The 18,111-nt window shown below is 40.8% G+C and overlaps 1 protein-coding gene and 1 long non-coding RNA gene across 2 annotated transcripts; both read right to left on the bottom strand.

The window, feature by feature from the left end:
- Positions 1-2,427: 2,427 nt before the first annotated feature.
- Positions 2,428-5,073, bottom strand: LOC134106190 (chondroitin proteoglycan 1-like). Its single transcript, XM_062558209.1, has 4 exons — positions 4,993-5,073; positions 4,741-4,785; positions 3,608-3,634; positions 2,428-3,381 (listed from the first exon to the last, which is right to left on the bottom strand). Exons 2-4 carry the CDS (start codon positions 4,763-4,765, stop codon positions 2,732-2,734), a joined length of 702 nt encoding a protein of 233 aa, XP_062414193.1. The 5' UTR covers positions 4,766-4,785; positions 4,993-5,073; the 3' UTR covers positions 2,428-2,731.
- Positions 5,074-10,766: 5,693 nt separating this feature from the next.
- On the bottom strand, positions 10,767-13,411 carry LOC134106215 (uncharacterized). Its single transcript, XR_009942542.1, has 4 exons — positions 13,332-13,411; positions 13,080-13,124; positions 11,947-11,973; positions 10,767-11,720 (listed from the first exon to the last, which is right to left on the bottom strand). It is a non-coding gene; the product is annotated as an uncharacterized LOC134106215 (long non-coding RNA).
- Positions 13,412-18,111: the final 4,700 nt, after the last annotated feature.

The raw sequence follows: 18,111 nt of genomic DNA on the forward strand, positions 1-18,111 counted from the left end.
AGTCATCTTACCTCTCTCCCTGACTATTAGAAAAACAAGAGAAAAATTTAGTGAGGTGAACCTCCAAACAAAATGGCACCCAACTCCCTACACCATTTACACCGTTTGTGGTGAGACCAACTCCACAGACAGGTCTCTACCATGGACACACGCTGTGATAGCTCGCTGGGGAAGAATCCGGCCTCCACCTGGTTTCCTTGCTGCCTTATACCCACTGCCAGGCTCCAGCTAATGGACCTCAGCTGGGGATTGTTTGAGGGCTGCATGGCAGAGAGAGAAAGAGAGAGAAAGGTAGGAGGAGGGGAGAAAACATCACCAGCAAATGCACCATCACTATTACGTCAGGGGACGTAACACCCACAGTGCAAAGCCATGCTCACCATCCCAGTCAAAGAGGATTTTCACAAGACGGTCCACATGTGCCCGTATAAAGGGGTGATTGTGTTTGATGTGCAGTACTGGAAAATGTTCCAAGTATGAAGAGGACAGTTTCTGCAGGTGGAAGAGAGTCAGTAGCTTACTTAAAGCACAGCTATGCTAACCTAGCTGCTAGGCTAAGGTAGCTGGAAGAGTTGCTAGTTCAACATGTTCTACCCAGTGGAATTCTGCCTTCAAGATGATCAAATGTGTGTAGTTTTGTGGACGTTTTCTATCTAATAAGATTCAGTCTTTAGAAGATAAACAAACATTTAGCGGGCGAGCATGTAGCTTGCGCTCAAGATGGAATTTTGTTTACGAATGTCTTAGTTGGGTGCATGCATGGACCTGATTAGTGCTGCTAGATTTGACATTGATTTTCCTTCATAGATTTAGTCATATATTTGTTTGTGATGTGTACACAGTTTGGTTCCGGTTGGTCCTGGCTCTGAGATGTGTCCTGTTGGGGGACCCTTAGGGTGGAATGGACAGAGTACATCATATCTATTTCTAAAAAGACAATGCTCTGCTGCATACTTTTACACTGGACTCAATGGATAGAAATGACAGTCGGTTTGTCGGTTTGCGGTGGTGCTCAAGTGGACCCATAGTTAAAAATGTTAATCCGTACCATTACTCTTTCTTACATGTTTTGAGCAACTAGACATGGAGCATGACGGATTAAAAAGTCTTTTACGGAAATAGCAGACTTTTTGGGACATTCATACACTAAAAACAGTACAAGTCCAGTAAAACACGGAGATACCAGGCTAAAACCTCATCTAAAGTGATAGTCAAGTGTGTTGACAGTAATCAATCAATGTAACTAATACCACCCAACTTCATTCAAACGCAACAAGAAGCTATGTAGGTCATGCAGGATTCATTTCAAAATGTCAAAGGTTGGGGCACCGATGGAACCCGAGAGACCATAAGAAAGATAATTTTGCCCCAGATATCATAGGAGAGGGGCGAGAAATACCCCTAAAACTTCCTCTGTTAAACGAAGCTGATTCAGTTAACTTGTCAAAAACATAATAGCCTTTGAGTATGTACGGCTCCTATGCTAGATGTTTGGTGGGTATTTTTGCCCTGGTTTGGGCTAGGTTTGTCTGAGAGAAATGGTGCCTATATATGCGTCCTCCGCTTTGTCCCAGTTGATTCTGTTGTGCTTTTTTTCTCTTATCACAGTGCTTTGCTGAGAAATGTTGCACCTCCGTGTGCAGATTTCTGGAGTCATTTCCACATCTTATTTTATAACTTACGAGATGTGTTTGTGGTATTTTTAAACGTATTTGTGTATATTGTAGCCAAGACTAATGTTTCAAACAATGTGAAGCATTTATATATTGCGATAATTCAACACGATAATGTCAGGGTTGTTACAAGGACGAACCCTAATGCAGAACGACACGGCAGTAAGACAGCGAGTGAACAAAGTCTGTTTTAGTTTTTAGTTTTTTTTAGTTTAGTTTGAGCAGTACACAGTAACAGGGCTCACACATTAAAGCCTTGCATTTAAGGAGTCTGCTGTCGTTGTTTAATGCATCATGCCTTGTAGCCATCATGTCACGGTGTGGAATTGTTTCATGGTTTAATTTGTAGTTTTATACCTCTTGTGACCCTGGATTAAATTCACTTCCTGCGCTGGTGTTTTCTCTGTTGGGTGATTGTTTGCCGCGTCTCAAATAGTTTCCTCCTGTGTCCAAACACTTGCACCTTCCCAGTGTATTTAAACCATGTGTGTCGGTTCATTGAGTTTCCTGTTTCGCTGTTGGTGCGTTGTGTTACTGGATAAAGTGTCTTTTGTGCTAAACTCTGCGTTTGGTATTCTGTGCAGACACTAGATTGCTAAAGTTACAGTTTATCATCTCAAATGAATGTAATATCAATGCTGTCACACAAACACGCCAAGACAACAATGATTGGCTCTAGCTCGATACTCTGAGGTGATTTGTTTTTCACTGTATTCTTTTATTCCAGTTAATACTGACAAGATCATGACACTGGTTTTATAGAGGTGTATTATGTCTTTATTGTAACTAATGGCAGATAGGCAAAGAGTAATCAATACAGAACAACGAAACAAAACCTTTAACATGCCAATATGAATAATTTCTACACAGAACACACCTAATATATGCCATAGTGAGGGTCCAATCAATCCACCAATGGCTACACATAAACCAAAGAGAGCACCCCGTCGGATTAGATACACCGACAATGTAAAAATACCTCATACATAACAGCATTGAAGCGCCTAATATTAGATTACAGCCCCACTAGATTTTCAAATGATCCGGAAGCTGATAGTTTACCAAGCGTAATAGTCGCAAGCCCTTATGGAATGTTTGTACACCAGATTTCCTGGGCAGTGTTGGAGGGTGCCTTTTCCCCAATCACAGTTGTAAAACGAATGTGGATCAGCAGGGTTGGGGTAAAGCCCATTTTGTCCATAACAGTGGTATATAGTAGGGCTTTTTGTTGTTTGTGTCGTGGTAGTCGGACCGGTTGTTGCATGTCCTCCATAAGGGTGGTTTTTATAGTCACACGCCTTAATGGCATGATTATACACCAAATCTAGTGGGCAGTATTGGAGGTAGACGTGTCCCCAATCACAGTTGAAAAACGAATGTGGATTAGCAGGGTTGGGGTATGGCCCATTTTGTCCTCCATAACAGGGGTTTTTCGGGGATTTAGTGGTGGTTCTTGTTGTATAAATCTTCTTGGTTGGAGTAGGTTTCACATTGTGATGGTTCACGGGGTACTTGTTTGGGGGATAGTCACATGCCTTAATGGCATGATTATACACCAAATTTACTGGGCAGTATTGGAGGGTGCCTTTTCCCCAATCACAGTTGTAAAACGAATGTGGATCAGCAGGGTTGGGGAATAGCCCGTTTGGTTGTGCACAGGGTGATGGTCCTTGGTAAGCTGGAAGATGTCCTGCAAGGCCAGGTACACCTAGAATAAACATTGTCAGATATGTATTAATTGCTGGTTAACCATTGAATTTTTCCACTTAAAATTACACCCATTTTTAAATTTAATCATAGGGGATTACATCAAAGCTGATGGCATTGAATCATATACATACTTAAAACTACTAATCAACTACTCAACTTAGTTAAAGACATGATTTATTTAACAGCGAGTCTGTCAAATTGTTTTTTAAATGTCGTAAACTTACCCAAGCTGGCGATGATCAAACAGAGACCTGGAAAATGACACTTGTTAGTATTGGGTTCAAATTGTGGTACCATGAAGCATTTTAACATACCCAGGGTATAAGTAACTACAATCTAATCCATTTCTTTCAGTGTGAAATGGACGGGGAGCAAATCAAAAACAATTTTCAGCAGAACGTTTTCTTTTTATCTATTCTCATCACCTAGAGGTTACAGAACAGTAACGTGGTAAAAAAAACACTGTATTCAACGTGGCTTTAAAACACGACAACAGCATTTCCCAATAAGACACACGGTTTGGTGTGAATATCTGATGAATGTATGACAGGAGGATATATATTTTGGTGCTTGGGTTACAACTGACAGAATGAGGCTACAAGGAACACACTTGCCTTAAGACTACAGCCACAACATATCATTTTTACATTATTGACATAGAATTATAGTCAGATCTATTGTGACCTAGATGAAGCGGTAAATCAGTTCATTTACAATCGCCAAGTTCTGGGGTTTCTTTTTTGCACATGTTCTGTTTTAACTAGATTACTTTTGGCCTGACGTATGACTCTAACTTCTTCCAAATTGTATAATATTAATTGACCATAATAATATAAACATGAATCTGTCAGGATGCATTGCTGTTAAAACGAGTGGAGGTCTATAGAACTTGCATATGCAATCTATCGCGGTAAAAAGACCACTTCTGTCATATGACTGAAAAACCTTAGTCCAAGACTTGAACAGCATATAATATAAACAGATTCTCTCTTTTTTCTGGTCTGGTTTCTGTTTGTGCACGTTATTATAATATTACACTCAGATTTCTAGTCACCAAGTTACATTGGAATTCAATGGGATTTTGTTTAACATTCTAAAATAAATGTTAACTACATTAATGATCAATAAACACTGTTTTGTGGATCATGAAGAGTACACTAAATATTTCATTCAAACTAAAGTTTTGGGTAAGATCACGCAAAGGAGCTTAATATTTAATATTCTTTGGGGCTGATCATGCAACTGCTTAGTAAGATACCACTGAGGTTAAAGTAAATCTTATGTTTAGTAACATGTCTTTGTAATTTGCTTAAACTGACTCTTTAATTAAAGAATTGAATTGATCAGCATGCCTTACCTGTAGTTAGATTGAGCTTGCCCATTTTGCCACCGTCCGGATAGGCTGAAATAGAAGCTTGTAATTAATATGCAGCGGTATAAATGTAAACACATGTAATAATTTGACGTCCTCACACTGCGCTATTAATTGTGAATTGGTCCCATGAAAACCACAGTTAAGACTGAGAACCTTACAGTAACAATATACAGGGCAGAAAAAAATCAAATAGAAGAAGTCTGTGGTTAGGATCAAAGTAAAAGTTATACTTACAAATGTTCAAAGAAGCATACACTGTCTGTCCAATGACTTGTGAATGACAGGTCTTGCTGCGATTCTTTAAATACAGTTGACTGGGTGTGGCAGTTCCAAAATTAAAAGTGGACACTTAATTAGTTATGAGGAAATTGGCACTGGTGGCATCTGATTATGGGACCTTCCAGATACTTCCCTTTCGTCCACCGCATATTTAACCCATAAGGTTGTAAAAAAAATCACAGATGACATTTAAAAAAACAAACTCAAACAAGCCTATTAGGAAGCAACAACCCAGACACAGTCACCTTTCTTTGTTCTGATGCTGGTTTTTCAAACATTGGCAGATCCTGTACATCAAGGTCTTTGTGATGTTTGAATTCTGGGAAAAGAGTTTGATAATGTGTGAATAACTGGGCTAAAAGAATGTTACTGACTGCATTGTTTTCTTCAGTCTAAAACTATATCCCAATTGTCACAGCTCTGACTAAATATGAGTGATTTTAATTTTTAGTAAAGTCTTACAGTTGCGCTGGTATAAGACTGGTAATCCACCGCTGCCAACAATGTTTTCTTTCTGGAGAAGAAAACCTCAAAAGGGAGGCATTCTCATCAGATACCAAACCTCGCCAGCTGGCCCGCAGAGCTACCTGAGCCAATTTCCTCATTAACTTAAGTGAACAATTAAAATGGAACAGTGTGACCTGCACATTTCCCACACCTTGTTATCTTCTTGCTCAAAGTCTCAGACTCAGCAGAGACAGTGTATCTTCTTTTATTTGATCCTGACCATCCACTTTTATTTAATTTCCTTTATGTGCCGCCTATATTTCTGTATCTGTATGAAAAGCAGGGATGATCGGGATTGTGCTGAGCACTAGCATCTCCTTCCTACCTTAAAGGTATACCTTTGTGTGTACAAGTCTTTGTCTCCTTTCTAATCTCCTCCTCATGGCATTTTGTGCATACAAGATCACATACCCCATTTCCCTCTGTTGGCAGATTTTAAATAACACAGCACACAATACAATGTGTAAACTTCAACAACAATTAGGAAGCAAACATCAATAACTTCAAACAATTCCTCCCTCGTTTCCCAACATACTTGGTTTCTCCCACTACCCATGATGCAACAGTACAGGTATAAAAATACTGAGAAAAGTCCAGTCTAATTTTTTACTCTAGTCAAGAAGGCCACCACCATGTATGCTGAGGTCGGGTGATAAGGGGTCACAGGGAACAGAGGGTAGCTCTGTGACAGGACGTCTTTACATTTTAGTTTGATACCCCCAAACTATACAGTTCCTGCGGTCTTTGCGCGTCTCCTGCAGACTGCATTGCACTACTTTTAAGTCTCTCAAGTAGAGCATGAACACAAAAGATGAAAGTTTCTTTACTTTACTATCCCAGGACCAACTCTATAATATAGTCATGATGTTCTGTTGTACAGACATTGGTTTTCCTCCACCACAAACTATCTTTGAAAGAGACGCAAACGTCAAATCATGTGATATAATATGACACTTTCACGAGGACAGCTACCCTGGCACTACTGCAACCACTCTGGCATTAGGCTGAAAGTTGCCCGTTAACATAGTCTCTAAATTGACCAAAGCACCAGTGGACAGACTGCAATGGATGTCATGTGTACAGAATCAACAATGTAAAAGATGTACAATACATTCAAATACTCTAACAGAAATGATACAAGTAATTGCAAGTAGCAGTTTTACTAGGCGAGGGTTGGCGGTAGTGGGCATGATTGTAGTTGTCGTAGAAAGTTGTTGCAGTTGTTGTGGTGGGGCAACTGGTTGAACCAGACCTAGGCAAGATTCATTTTTAAATGTTGAACGGCATGTCAGGCGTCTAATCACACTGTGATTAAGAATTTTCCAAGAACACAACCACTTTCCACCTAATTTCCTGATCCACTGTGCATGTGGCCTAGTTGACTGACACGGTTGAAAAACGCTCTCTGGGCTGCAGGGTGGGCATGGAGCCTGTTAATTCCAAAATAGGGCTTTTCATGAGTTTATACCCCTTTTGGACCATTCCCATTCCATTTTGTACTGTTAAAAACTGGAATTCAAATACACCTAAATAGACTATAAACACAACAGGCGCAGTACTTTGAAGGTGCAAAATACATGGAAATGTTCATCTGTTCTCCTTGCAAAAAATAGAGTTTATTAATGTAATGTGTTGGAAAATCAATAATGTGTAGTATCTTTCTGACACGATCAGACAAACCATTGTTTTAAACTTGTACTTATACTAAATATTTAATTTTTTGAGACAAACAAATATAATCACAGTCCAATGCCAGATTCCTCTTGGAAATGAAAAACATTGATGAAACAAATGATGAAACATCATTTTACAGATTTATTAAAAATAAACCACAGCTTTCAAAAAATACTTTTCTACCATCTGTATGATCAGGATATATTTGTAATGCAACATTATTCTTTGACAACGGCGTGTCTATTTAAAGATGACAACAAGTTGGTTAGCTTCCTTGTTGAGATGTTGGGAAACTGTAATTTAATTCTCCAGAAAGAAAGCACACCCATTTTAAGCGCAATCAAATAGAGCAACTCATGATCAATTACTCATAATTAGTTAGAGCTGTTACCCTTTGCCGGCACGCAAACATTACGTAGACCTCAATGCATTTAGGAAGGTACAGGATTTGCCAAAGTTTACAACAATCATCACAATGTTAAAGAGATGTAATAGGTTGGGATTTATTAACAACCTTATAGGGTATAGAGGTAATGTTCAAAAGAGGGGAACAGCTAAAATATGCAGTGGACAAAGGAAAGTATCTGGGAGGTAACCTAATCAGACGCCACCATCAGAGCTACCTGAGGCAACTAATTAGGTTTCCACTTTACATTTTTAACAATGTGACATTTGGATTTGTCACATCCAGTCTGCTTCATTTTAATGAGTGCTGCAAGACCTGTCATTCACCAGTCATGGCAAAGTCATCAAACATTGTATGGGTTTGTTCTTAATTCTATTTTTATTTAATAATTTAGCCACTACAAGATGTCTCCACTATGATGAAACAGATGTTGGTTTAGTTAGTTACTCTTAGGCTGTGCTGGTTCTGACAATAAAAAACATGTAACACAGCTTTTATACAACCAATGTCATTGAGTTTAATATCAATGTTATTATCTGTGGAAAAAGGAAAGTACATTGCTGCAATCGGATAACTAAGATTGTGTCCTTTTTAATTAATCTAATAATTGTTCATGCTATGGCTCACAACAATCACAGGAAAATACAATTTTACCCAAATAGACTCTTGGCCAATATTGTTGAGTGTGTGTTTGATAAAAACAAGATCTGAGCTGACGGAATGACCAAATTGTACTAGTAACCAGAGGGCTATTGCATGTAACCAGGATAAGGGATAAAGCCGGGATATTCAAGTTATCCTGGATGAATTTAGCTTTGACTTGGTTAAGCGCTTGAATTAAACCCAGCATGTAACCATGGCGATTTATTCTTTGCATATAGCCAGCTCCAGGGCAGGTTAACAGCCAGGCCAAGATTAATCCTGGAGTCTCATGTGTTAAAACAGCTGCCGCTCTGATCAGAAACCATCATGTTTAACATGTCACTCCATTGTCTTCTGAATGTGTTCTGATTCAATTTTATTAGTATGCATTACTAGTCACTATAGCTGTCACCAGTTTGACAGATCAGACCCACAGTCCAAAGCCATGCTCACCATCCCAGTCGAAGAGGATTTTCACAAGACGGTCCACATGTGCCCGTATAAAGGGGTGATTGTGTTTGATGTGCAGTACTGGAAAATGTTCCAAGTATGAAGAGGACAGTTTCTGCAGGTGGAAGAGAGTCAGTAGCTTACTTAAAGCACAGCTATGCTAACCTAGCTGCTAGGCTAAGGTAGCTGGAAGAGTTGCTAGTTCAACATGTTCTACCCAGTGGAATTCTGCCTTCAAGATGATCAAATGTGTGTAGTTTTGTGGACGTTTTCTATCTAATAAGATTCAGTCTTTAGAAGATAAACAAACATTTAGCGGGCGAGCATGTAGCTTGCGCTCAAGATGGAATTTTGTTTACGAATGTCTTAGTTGGGTGCATGCATGGACCTGATTAGTGCTGCTAGATTTGACATTGATTTTCCTTCATAGATTTAGTCATATATTTGTTTGTGATGTGTACACAGTTTGGTTCCGGTTGGTCCTGGCTCTGAGATGTGTCCTGTTGGGGGACCCTTAGGGTGGAATGGACAGAGTACATCATATCTATTTCTAAAAAGACAATGCTCTGCTGCATACTTTTACACTGGACTCAATGGATAGAAATGACAGTCGGTTTGTCGGTTTGCGGTGGTGCTCAAGTGGACCCATAGTTAAAAATGTTAATCCGTACCATTACTCTTTCTTACATGTTTTGAGCAACTAGACATGGAGCATGACGGATTAAAAAGTCTTTTACGGAAATAGCAGACTTTTTGGGACATTCATACACTAAAAACAGTACAAGTCCAGTAAAACACGGAGATACCAGGCTAAAACCTCATCTAAAGTGATAGTCAAGTGTGTTGACAGTAATCAATCAATGTAACTAATACCACCCAACTTCATTCAAACGCAACAAGAAGCTATGTAGGTCATGCAGGATTCATTTCAAAATGTCAAAGGTTGGGGCACCGATGGAACCCGAGAGACCATAAGAAAGATAATTTTGCCCCAGATATCATAGGAGAGGGGCGAGAAATACCCCTAAAACTTCCTCTGTTAAACGAAGCTGATTCAGTTAACTTGTCAAAAACATAATAGCCTTTGAGTATGTACGGCTCCTATGCTAGATGTTTGGTGGGTATTTTTGCCCTGGTTTGGGCTAGGTTTGTCTGAGAGAAATGGTGCCTATATATGCGTCCTCCGCTTTGTCCCAGTTGATTCTGTTGTGCTTTTTTTCTCTTATCACAGTGCTTTGCTGAGAAATGTTGCACCTCCGTGTGCAGATTTCTGGAGTCATTTCCACATCTTATTTTATAACTTACGAGATGTGTTTGTGGTATTTTTAAACGTATTTGTGTATATTGTAGCCAAGACTAATGTTTCAAACAATGTGAAGCATTTATATATTGTGATAATTCAACACGATAATGTCAGGGTTGTTACAAGGACGAACCCTAACGCAGAACGACACGGCAGTCAGATAGCGAGTGAACAAAGTCTGTTTTAGTTTTTAGTTTTTTTTAGTTTAGTTTGAGCAGTACACAGTAACAGGGCTCACACATTAAAGCCTTGCATTTAAGGAGTCTGCTGTCGTTGTTTAATGCATCATGCCTTGTAGCCATCATGTCACGGTGTGGAATTGTTTCATGGTTTAATTTGTAGTTTTATACCTCTTGTGACCCTGGATTAAATTCACTTCCTGCGCTGGTGTTTTCTCTGTTGGGTGATTGTTTGCCGCGTCTCAAATAGTTTCCTCCTGTGTCCAAACACTTGCACCTTCCCAGTGTATTTAAACCATGTGTGTCGGTTCATTGAGTTTCCTGTTTCGCTGTTGGTGCGTTGTGTTACTGGATAAAGTGTCTTTTGTGCTAAACTCTGCGTTTGGTATTCTGTGCAGACACTAGATTGCTAAAGTTACAGTTTATCATCTCAAATGAATGTAATATCAATGCTGTCACACAAACACGCCAAGACAACAATGATTGGCTCTAGCTCGATACTCTGAGGTGATTTGTTTTTCACTGTATTCTTTTATTCCAGTTAATACTGACAAGATCATGACACTGGTTTTATAGAGGTGTATTATGTCTTTATTGTAACTAATGGCAGATAGGCAAAGAGTAATCAATACAGAACAACGAAACAAAACCTTTAACATGCCAATATGAATAATTTCTACACAGAACACACCTAATATATGCCATAGTGAGGGTCCAATCAATCCACCAATGGCTACACATAAACCAAAGAGAGCACCCCGTCGGATTAGATACACCGACAATGTAAAAATACCTCATACATAACAGCATTGAAGCGCCTAATATTAGATTACAGCCCCACTAGATTTTCAAATGATCCGGAAGCTGATAGTTTACCAAGCGTAATAGTCGCAAGCCCTTATGGAATGTTTGTACACCAGATTTCCTGGGCAGTGTTGGAGGGTGCCTTTTCCCCAATCACAGTTGTAAAACGAATGTGGATCAGCAGGGTTGGGGTAAAGCCCATTTTGTCCATAACAGTGGTATATAGTAGGGCTTTTTGTTGTTTGTGTCGTGGTAGTCGGACCGGTTGTTGCATGTCCTCCATAAGGGTGGTTTTTATAGTCACACGCCTTAATGGCATGATTATACACCAAATCTAGTGGGCAGTATTGGAGGTAGACGTGTCCCCAATCACAGTTGAAAAACGAATGTGGATTAGCAGGGTTGGGGTATGGCCCATTTTGTCCTCCATAACAGGGGTTTTTCGGGGATTTAGTGGTGGTTCTTGTTGTATAAATCTTCTTGGTTGGAGTAGGTTTCACATTGTGATGGTTCACGGGGTACTTGTTTGGGGGATAGTCACATGCCTTAATGGCATGATTATACACCAGATTTACTGGGCAGTATTGGAGGGTGCCTTTTCCCCAATCACAGTTGTAAAACGAATGTGGATCAGCAGGGTTGGGGAATAGCCCGTTTGGTTGTGCACAGGGTGATGGTCCTTGGTAAGCTGGAAGATGTCCTGCAAGGCCAGGTACACCTAGAATAAACATTGTCAGATATGTATTAATTGCTGGTTAACCATTGAATTTTTCCACTTAAAATTACACCCATTTTTAAATTTAATCATAGGGGATTACATCAAAGCTGATGGCATTGAATCATATACATACTTAAAACTACTAATCAACTACTCAACTTAGTTAAAGACATGATTTATTTAACAGCGAGTCTGTCAAATTGTTTTTTAAATGTCGTAAACTTACCCAAGCTGGCGATGATCAAACAGAGACCTGGAAAATGACACTTGTTAGTATTGGGTTCAAATTGTGGTACCATGAAGCATTTTAACATACCCAGGGTATAAGTAACTACAATCTAATCCATTTCTTTCAGTGTGAAATGGACGGGGAGCAAATCAAAAACAATTTTCAGCAGAACGTTTTCTTTTTATCTATTCTCATCACCTAGAGGTTACAGAACAGTAACGTGGTAAAAAAAACACTGTATTCAACGTGGCTTTAAAACACGACAATAGCATTTCCCAATAAGACACACGGTTTGGTGTGAATATCTGATGAATGTATGACAGGAGGATATATATTTTGGTGCTTGGGTTACAACTGACAGAATGAGGCTACAAGGAACACACTTGCCTTAAGACTACAGCCACAACATATCATTTTTACATTATTGACATAGAATTATAGTCAGATCTATTGTGACCTAGATGAAGCGGTAAATCAGTTCATTTACAATCGCCAAGTTCTGGGGTTTCTTTTTTGCACATGTTCTGTTTTAACTAGATTACTTTTGGCCTGACGTATGACTCTAACTTCTTCCAAATTGTATAATATTAATTGACCATAATAATATAAACATGAATCTGTCAGGATGCATTGCTGTTAAAACGAGTGGAGGTCTATAGAACTTGCATATGCAATCTATCGCGGTAAAAAGACCACTTCTGTCATATGACTGAAAAACCTTAGTCCAAGACTTGAACAGCATATAATATAAACAGATTCTCTCTTTTTTCTGGTCTGGTTTCTGTTTGTGCACGTTATTATAATATTACACTCAGATTTCTAGTCACCAAGTTACATTGGAATTCAATGGGATTTTGTTTAACATTCTAAAATAAATGTTAACTACATTAATGATCGATAAACACTGTTTTGTGGATCATGAAGAGTACACTAAATATTTCATTCAAACTAAAGTTTTGGGTAAGATCACGCAAAGGAGCTTAATATTTAATATTCTTTGGGGCTGATCATGCAACTGCTTAGTAAGATACCACTGAGGTTAAAGTAAATCTTATGTTTAGTAACATGTCTTTGTAATTTGCTTAAACTGACTCTTTAATTAAAGAATTGAATTGATCAGCATGCCTTACCTGTAGTTAGATTGAGCTTGCCCATTTTGCCACCGTCCGGATAGGCTGAAATAGAAGCTTGTAATTAATATGCAGCGGTATAAATGTAAACACATGTAATAATTTGACGTCCTCACACTGCGCTATTAATTGTGAATTGGTCCCATGAAAACCACAGTTAAGACTGAGAACCTTACAGTAACAATATACAGGGCAGAAAAAAATCAAATAGAAGAAGTCTGTGGTTAGGATCAAAGTAAAAGTTATACTTACAAATGTTCAAAGAAGCATACACTGTCTGTCCAATGACTTGTGAATGACAGGTCTTGCTGCGATTCTTTAAATACAGTTGACTGGGTGTGGCAGTTCCAAAATTAAAAGTGGACACTTAATTAGTTATGAGGAAATTGGCACTGGTGGCATCTGATTATGGGACCTTCCAGATACTTCCCTTTCGTCCACCGCATATTTAACCCATAAGGTTGTAAAAAAAATCACAGATGACATTTAAAAAAACAAACTCAAACAAGCCTATTAGGAAGCAACAACCCAGACACAGTCACCTTTCTTTGTTCTGATGCTGGTTTTTCAAACATTGGCAGATCCTGTACATCAAGGTCTTTGTGATGTTTGAATTCTGGGAAAAGAGTTTGATAATGTGTGAATAACTGGGCTAAAAGAATGTTACTGACTGCATTGTTTTCTTCAGTCTAAAACTATATCCCAATTGTCACAGCTCTGACTAAATATGAGTGATTTTAATTTTTAGTAAAGTCTTACAGTTGCGCTGGTATAAGACTGGTAATCCACCGCTGCCAACAATGTTTTCTTTCTGGAGAAGAAAACCTCAAAAGGGAGGCATTCTCATCAGATACCAAACCTCGCCAGCTGGCCCGCAGAGCTACCTGAGCCAATTTCCTCATTAACTTAAGTGAACAATTAAAATGGAACAGTGTGACCTGCACATTTCCCACACCTTGTTATCTTCTTGCTCAAAGTCTCAGACTCAGCAGAGACAGTGTATCTTCTTTTATTTGATCCTGACCATCCACTTTTATTTAATTTCCTTTATGTGCCGCCTATATTTCTGTATCTGTATGAAAAGCAGGGATGATCGGGATTGTGCTGAGCACTAGCATCTCCTTCCTACCTTAAAGGTATACCTTTGTGTGTACAAGTCTTTGTCTCCTTTCTAATCTCCTCCTCATGGCATTTTGTGCATACAAGATCACATACCCCATTTCCCTCTGTTGGCAGATTTTAAATAACACAGCACACAATACAATGTGTAAACTTCAACAACAATTAGGAAGCAAACATCAATAACTTCAAACAATTCCTCCCTCGTTTCCCAACATACTTGGTTTCTCCCACTACCCATGATGCAACAGTACAGGTATAAAAATACTGAGAAAAGTCCAGTCTAATTTTTTACTCTAGTCAAGAAGGCCACCACCATGTATGCTGAGGTCGGGTGATAAGGGGTCACAGGGAACAGAGGGTAGCTCTGTGACAGGACGTCTTTACATTTTAGTTTGATACCCCCAAACTATACAGTTCCTGCGGTCTTTGCGCGTCTCCTGCAGACTGCATTGCACTACTTTTAAGTCTCTCAAGTAGAGCATGAACACAAAAGATGAAAGTTTCTTTACTTTACTATCCCAGGACCAACTCTATAATATAGTCATGATGTTCTGTTGTACAGACATTGGTTTTCCTCCACCACAAACTATCTTTGAAAGAGACGCAAACGTCAAATCATGTGATATAATATGACACTTTCACGAGGACAGCTACCCTGGCACTACTGCAACCACTCTGGCATTAGGCTGAAAGTTGCCCGTTAACATAGTCTCTAAATTGACCAAAGCACCAGTGGACAGACTGCAATGGATGTCATGTGTACAGAATCAACAATGTAAAAGATGTACAATACATTCAAATACTCTAACAGAAATGATACAAGTAATTGCAAGTAGCAGTTTTACTAGGCGAGGGTTGGCGGTAGTGGGCATGATTGTAGTTGTCGTAGAAAGTTGTTGCAGTTGTTGTGGTGGGGCAACTGGTTGAACCAGACCTAGGCAAGATTCATTTTTAAATGTTGAACGGCATGTCAGGCGTCTAATCACACTGTGATTAAGAATTTTCCAAGAACACAACCACTTTCCACCTAATTTCCTGATCCACTGTGCATGTGGCCTAGTTGACTGACACGGTTGAAAAACGCTCTCTGGGCTGCAGGGTGGGCATGGAGCCTGTTAATTCCAAAATAGGGCTTTTCATGAGTTTATACCCCTTTTGGACCATTCCCATTCCATTTTGTACTGTTAAAAACTGGAATTCAAATACACCTAAATAGACTATAAACACAACAGGCGCAGTACTTTGAAGGTGCAAAATACATGGAAATGTTCATCTGTTCTCCTTGCAAAAAATAGAGTTTATTAATGTAATGTGTTGGAAAATCAATAATGTGTAGTATCTTTCTGACACGATCAGACAAACCATTGTTTTAAACTTGTACTTATACTAAATATTTAATTTTTTGAGACAAACAAATATAATCACAGTCCAATGCCAGATTCCTCTTGGAAATGAAAAACATTGATGAAACAAATGATGAAACATCATTTTACAGATTTATTAAAAATAAACCACAGCTTTCAAAAAATACTTTTCTACCATCTGAATGATCAGGATATATTTGTAATGCAACATTATTGTCATGTTGCCCCTGTCGGACTCCTCCCCCGCCAGCTCTGCTCCACTCTTCCCACCAGCTGCAGTCAATCACCCTCGTCACCTCACCTCCTCTTAAGGAGCTGCAAAACCCTGTGCCGTCGTCAGTTCGTTGCCATTCAACGTCGACTCGCCAGGCCCCAGCCAAGCTTTGTCTTGTCCTGCCTTGCCTTTTCTATTTAAACTAACCATTGTTCTCGTGCCTCAGGAAACTGCTTCAGGAGCACGCCAGGGGGGACCTCCAGCCAAGCGGTATCACCCATCCTCGAGCCCGGACCTCGTCCAAGCCAAGTCCCTGTCTGCCGCACCGACACAATAAACCTGTACACTCTCCCACGACTTACCTGTCTTTTCTCTGGGTTCCAGCACCTGGGTTCGCCCCGTCAGGGTACCATGACAGAACGAACTGACCATACTCCGGACCCAGCTGACCCAGAAGGACTCCGTCTTGCCGTCAACCTACAAGGCGTCGCCCTGGGCCGCCAAGCCGACGCTCTGTCCCAGATTGCATCTGCCCAACAAGAGCTCTTCCGACGCCTAGATGGGTTGACACAAACCTTAATGGATCTAACTGGTCAAATGTCCACTTCCCCCACCGCAGCTTCACTTCCGGTTCCCAGCAACGCTTCCGCCCCTCCTTCCGCCATGAACCCGGAGAACGTCCGCCTACTGCCCGAACCGTTCTATGGGGACGTCGAAGCCTGCGGCGGTTTCCTCCTTCAGTGCCGTTTGCTGTTTCAACAAGCCCCGAGGTATTATCAGTCCGATCACAGCAAAATTACGCTCATCATCAATTCACTGCGTAACAAGGCTCTACAATGGGCTCAAGCGTTTCTGGCTGTCAACCCCGTCTCTCACCTATCCTTTGACCACTTCATCGGGGAGTTCCAGTTGGTGTTTGACCGCCCTCAAAGACAAGAAGAAGCCGGCCGTAAGTTATTAGCCCTGCGACAACGCAACCGTCCCGTTAATGATCATGTGATCGATTTCAGGATCCTGGCGGTGGAGGCAGGATGGTCGGACCCAGCATTAAAAGGGGTCTTTTACCAGTCATTGAATGACCCCATTAAGGACCATTTATGTACACAACGAGAAACCCACTCTTTTGAGGAGCTCGTCAGCGCTGCTCTCCGCTCGGACACCCGACTACGTGAACGTCGGCATGAGAACCCTTTTCCGTCCCGCAAGAGCCCAGTAAAGACCACTCAAGGTACGACACACCACTCTCCACTCATTTCCTCGTCTGAACGGCCCCTTACGTCGCAAGAAGAACCCATGCAGATCGGCCACTCAACTATCCGCCGAAGAACGCCAACGCCGACGCGATGAGGGGGCATGCTTCTACTGCGGCCAGCAGGGCCACCAAGTAAATCAGTGTACGGCCCGTTTAAACTCCAGAACCCCCCGCTAGACGACAGGCCGCGGGTGGGTGACTCGACACCCTCTTCTAAAGCTTTTCTTGTCGTTCCTGTCAAACTATGTCATCAGTCTAAGATCTCTGAACACCAAGCGCTCATTGACTCCGGGGCTGAACAAAGCCTTATCGACCACAGTGTGGTTTCTCGTCTCTCGCTACCCACAGAAAAACTAGAAGCTCCTGTTAAAGCTGCTGGTTTAGGAGGACAACCTCTCTCGTTAATAACTCACCGCACCAAGCCTGTATTGCTAGTCACCTCCGGTAATCATCGGGAATTCATACGATTTTTCATCACTCACACCCCCCAGAACCCGGTCGTGTTAGGTTTTTCTTGGCTCCAGCGCCATAACCCCCAGTGTGACTGGGTTCACCGTCACATCACCAATTGGAGTGTGTTTTGCCTAGCCAACTGTCTGCAGTCCGCTGTGCCTCCCGTTAAGGGCTCCTCCAGCCCTAGTCTTGAAGAGGTTGACCTATCCAACGTGCCCGACTGCTATCATGACTTAAGAACCGTTTTCAGTAAGGCCAAAGCTAGCTCTCTCCCGCCACACAGACCCTATGATTGCTCTATTCGTCTGCTCGATGGTGCCACGCTTCCTAAAGGAAGGTTATTTAATCTTTCAGGTCCCGAGAAAGCAGCTATGGAGAAGTACATCCAAGAGGCACTTTCTTCGGGACACATTCGTCCCTCGTCCTCTCCTGTTGGTGCTGGGTTTTTCTTTGTCGAAAAGAAGGACAAGACACTTAGGCCGTGCATTGACTACCGCGAACTAAACCAAATCACGATTAAAGACAAGTATTCTCTCCCTCTTATAAGTTCCGTCTTTGACTCTATTCAGGAGGCTCGTATTTTCTCCAAATTAGATCTTCGCAATGCTTATCATCTTGTCCGGGTCA

This window comes from Pungitius pungitius, chromosome 1 (assembly GCF_949316345.1).
Source record: "Pungitius pungitius chromosome 1, fPunPun2.1, whole genome shotgun sequence".
Classification (NCBI taxonomy): Eukaryota; Metazoa; Chordata; class Actinopteri; order Perciformes; family Gasterosteidae; genus Pungitius; species Pungitius pungitius.

Bases quoted from the DNA above. Each gene is read 5' to 3' on its own strand.
- LOC134106190 (XM_062558209.1), bottom strand. From the start codon at position 4,765: ATGGGCAAGCTCAATCTAACTACAG. The intron at 3,635-4,740 runs GTAAGGCATGCT...GTCATTTTCCAG, and splicing joins CAAGCTCAATCTAACTACAG to GTCTCTGTTTGATCATCGCC. The intron at 3,382-3,607 runs GTAAGTTTACGA...TGTTTATTCTAG, and splicing joins TTTGATCATCGCCAGCTTGG to GTGTACCTGGCCTTGCAGGA.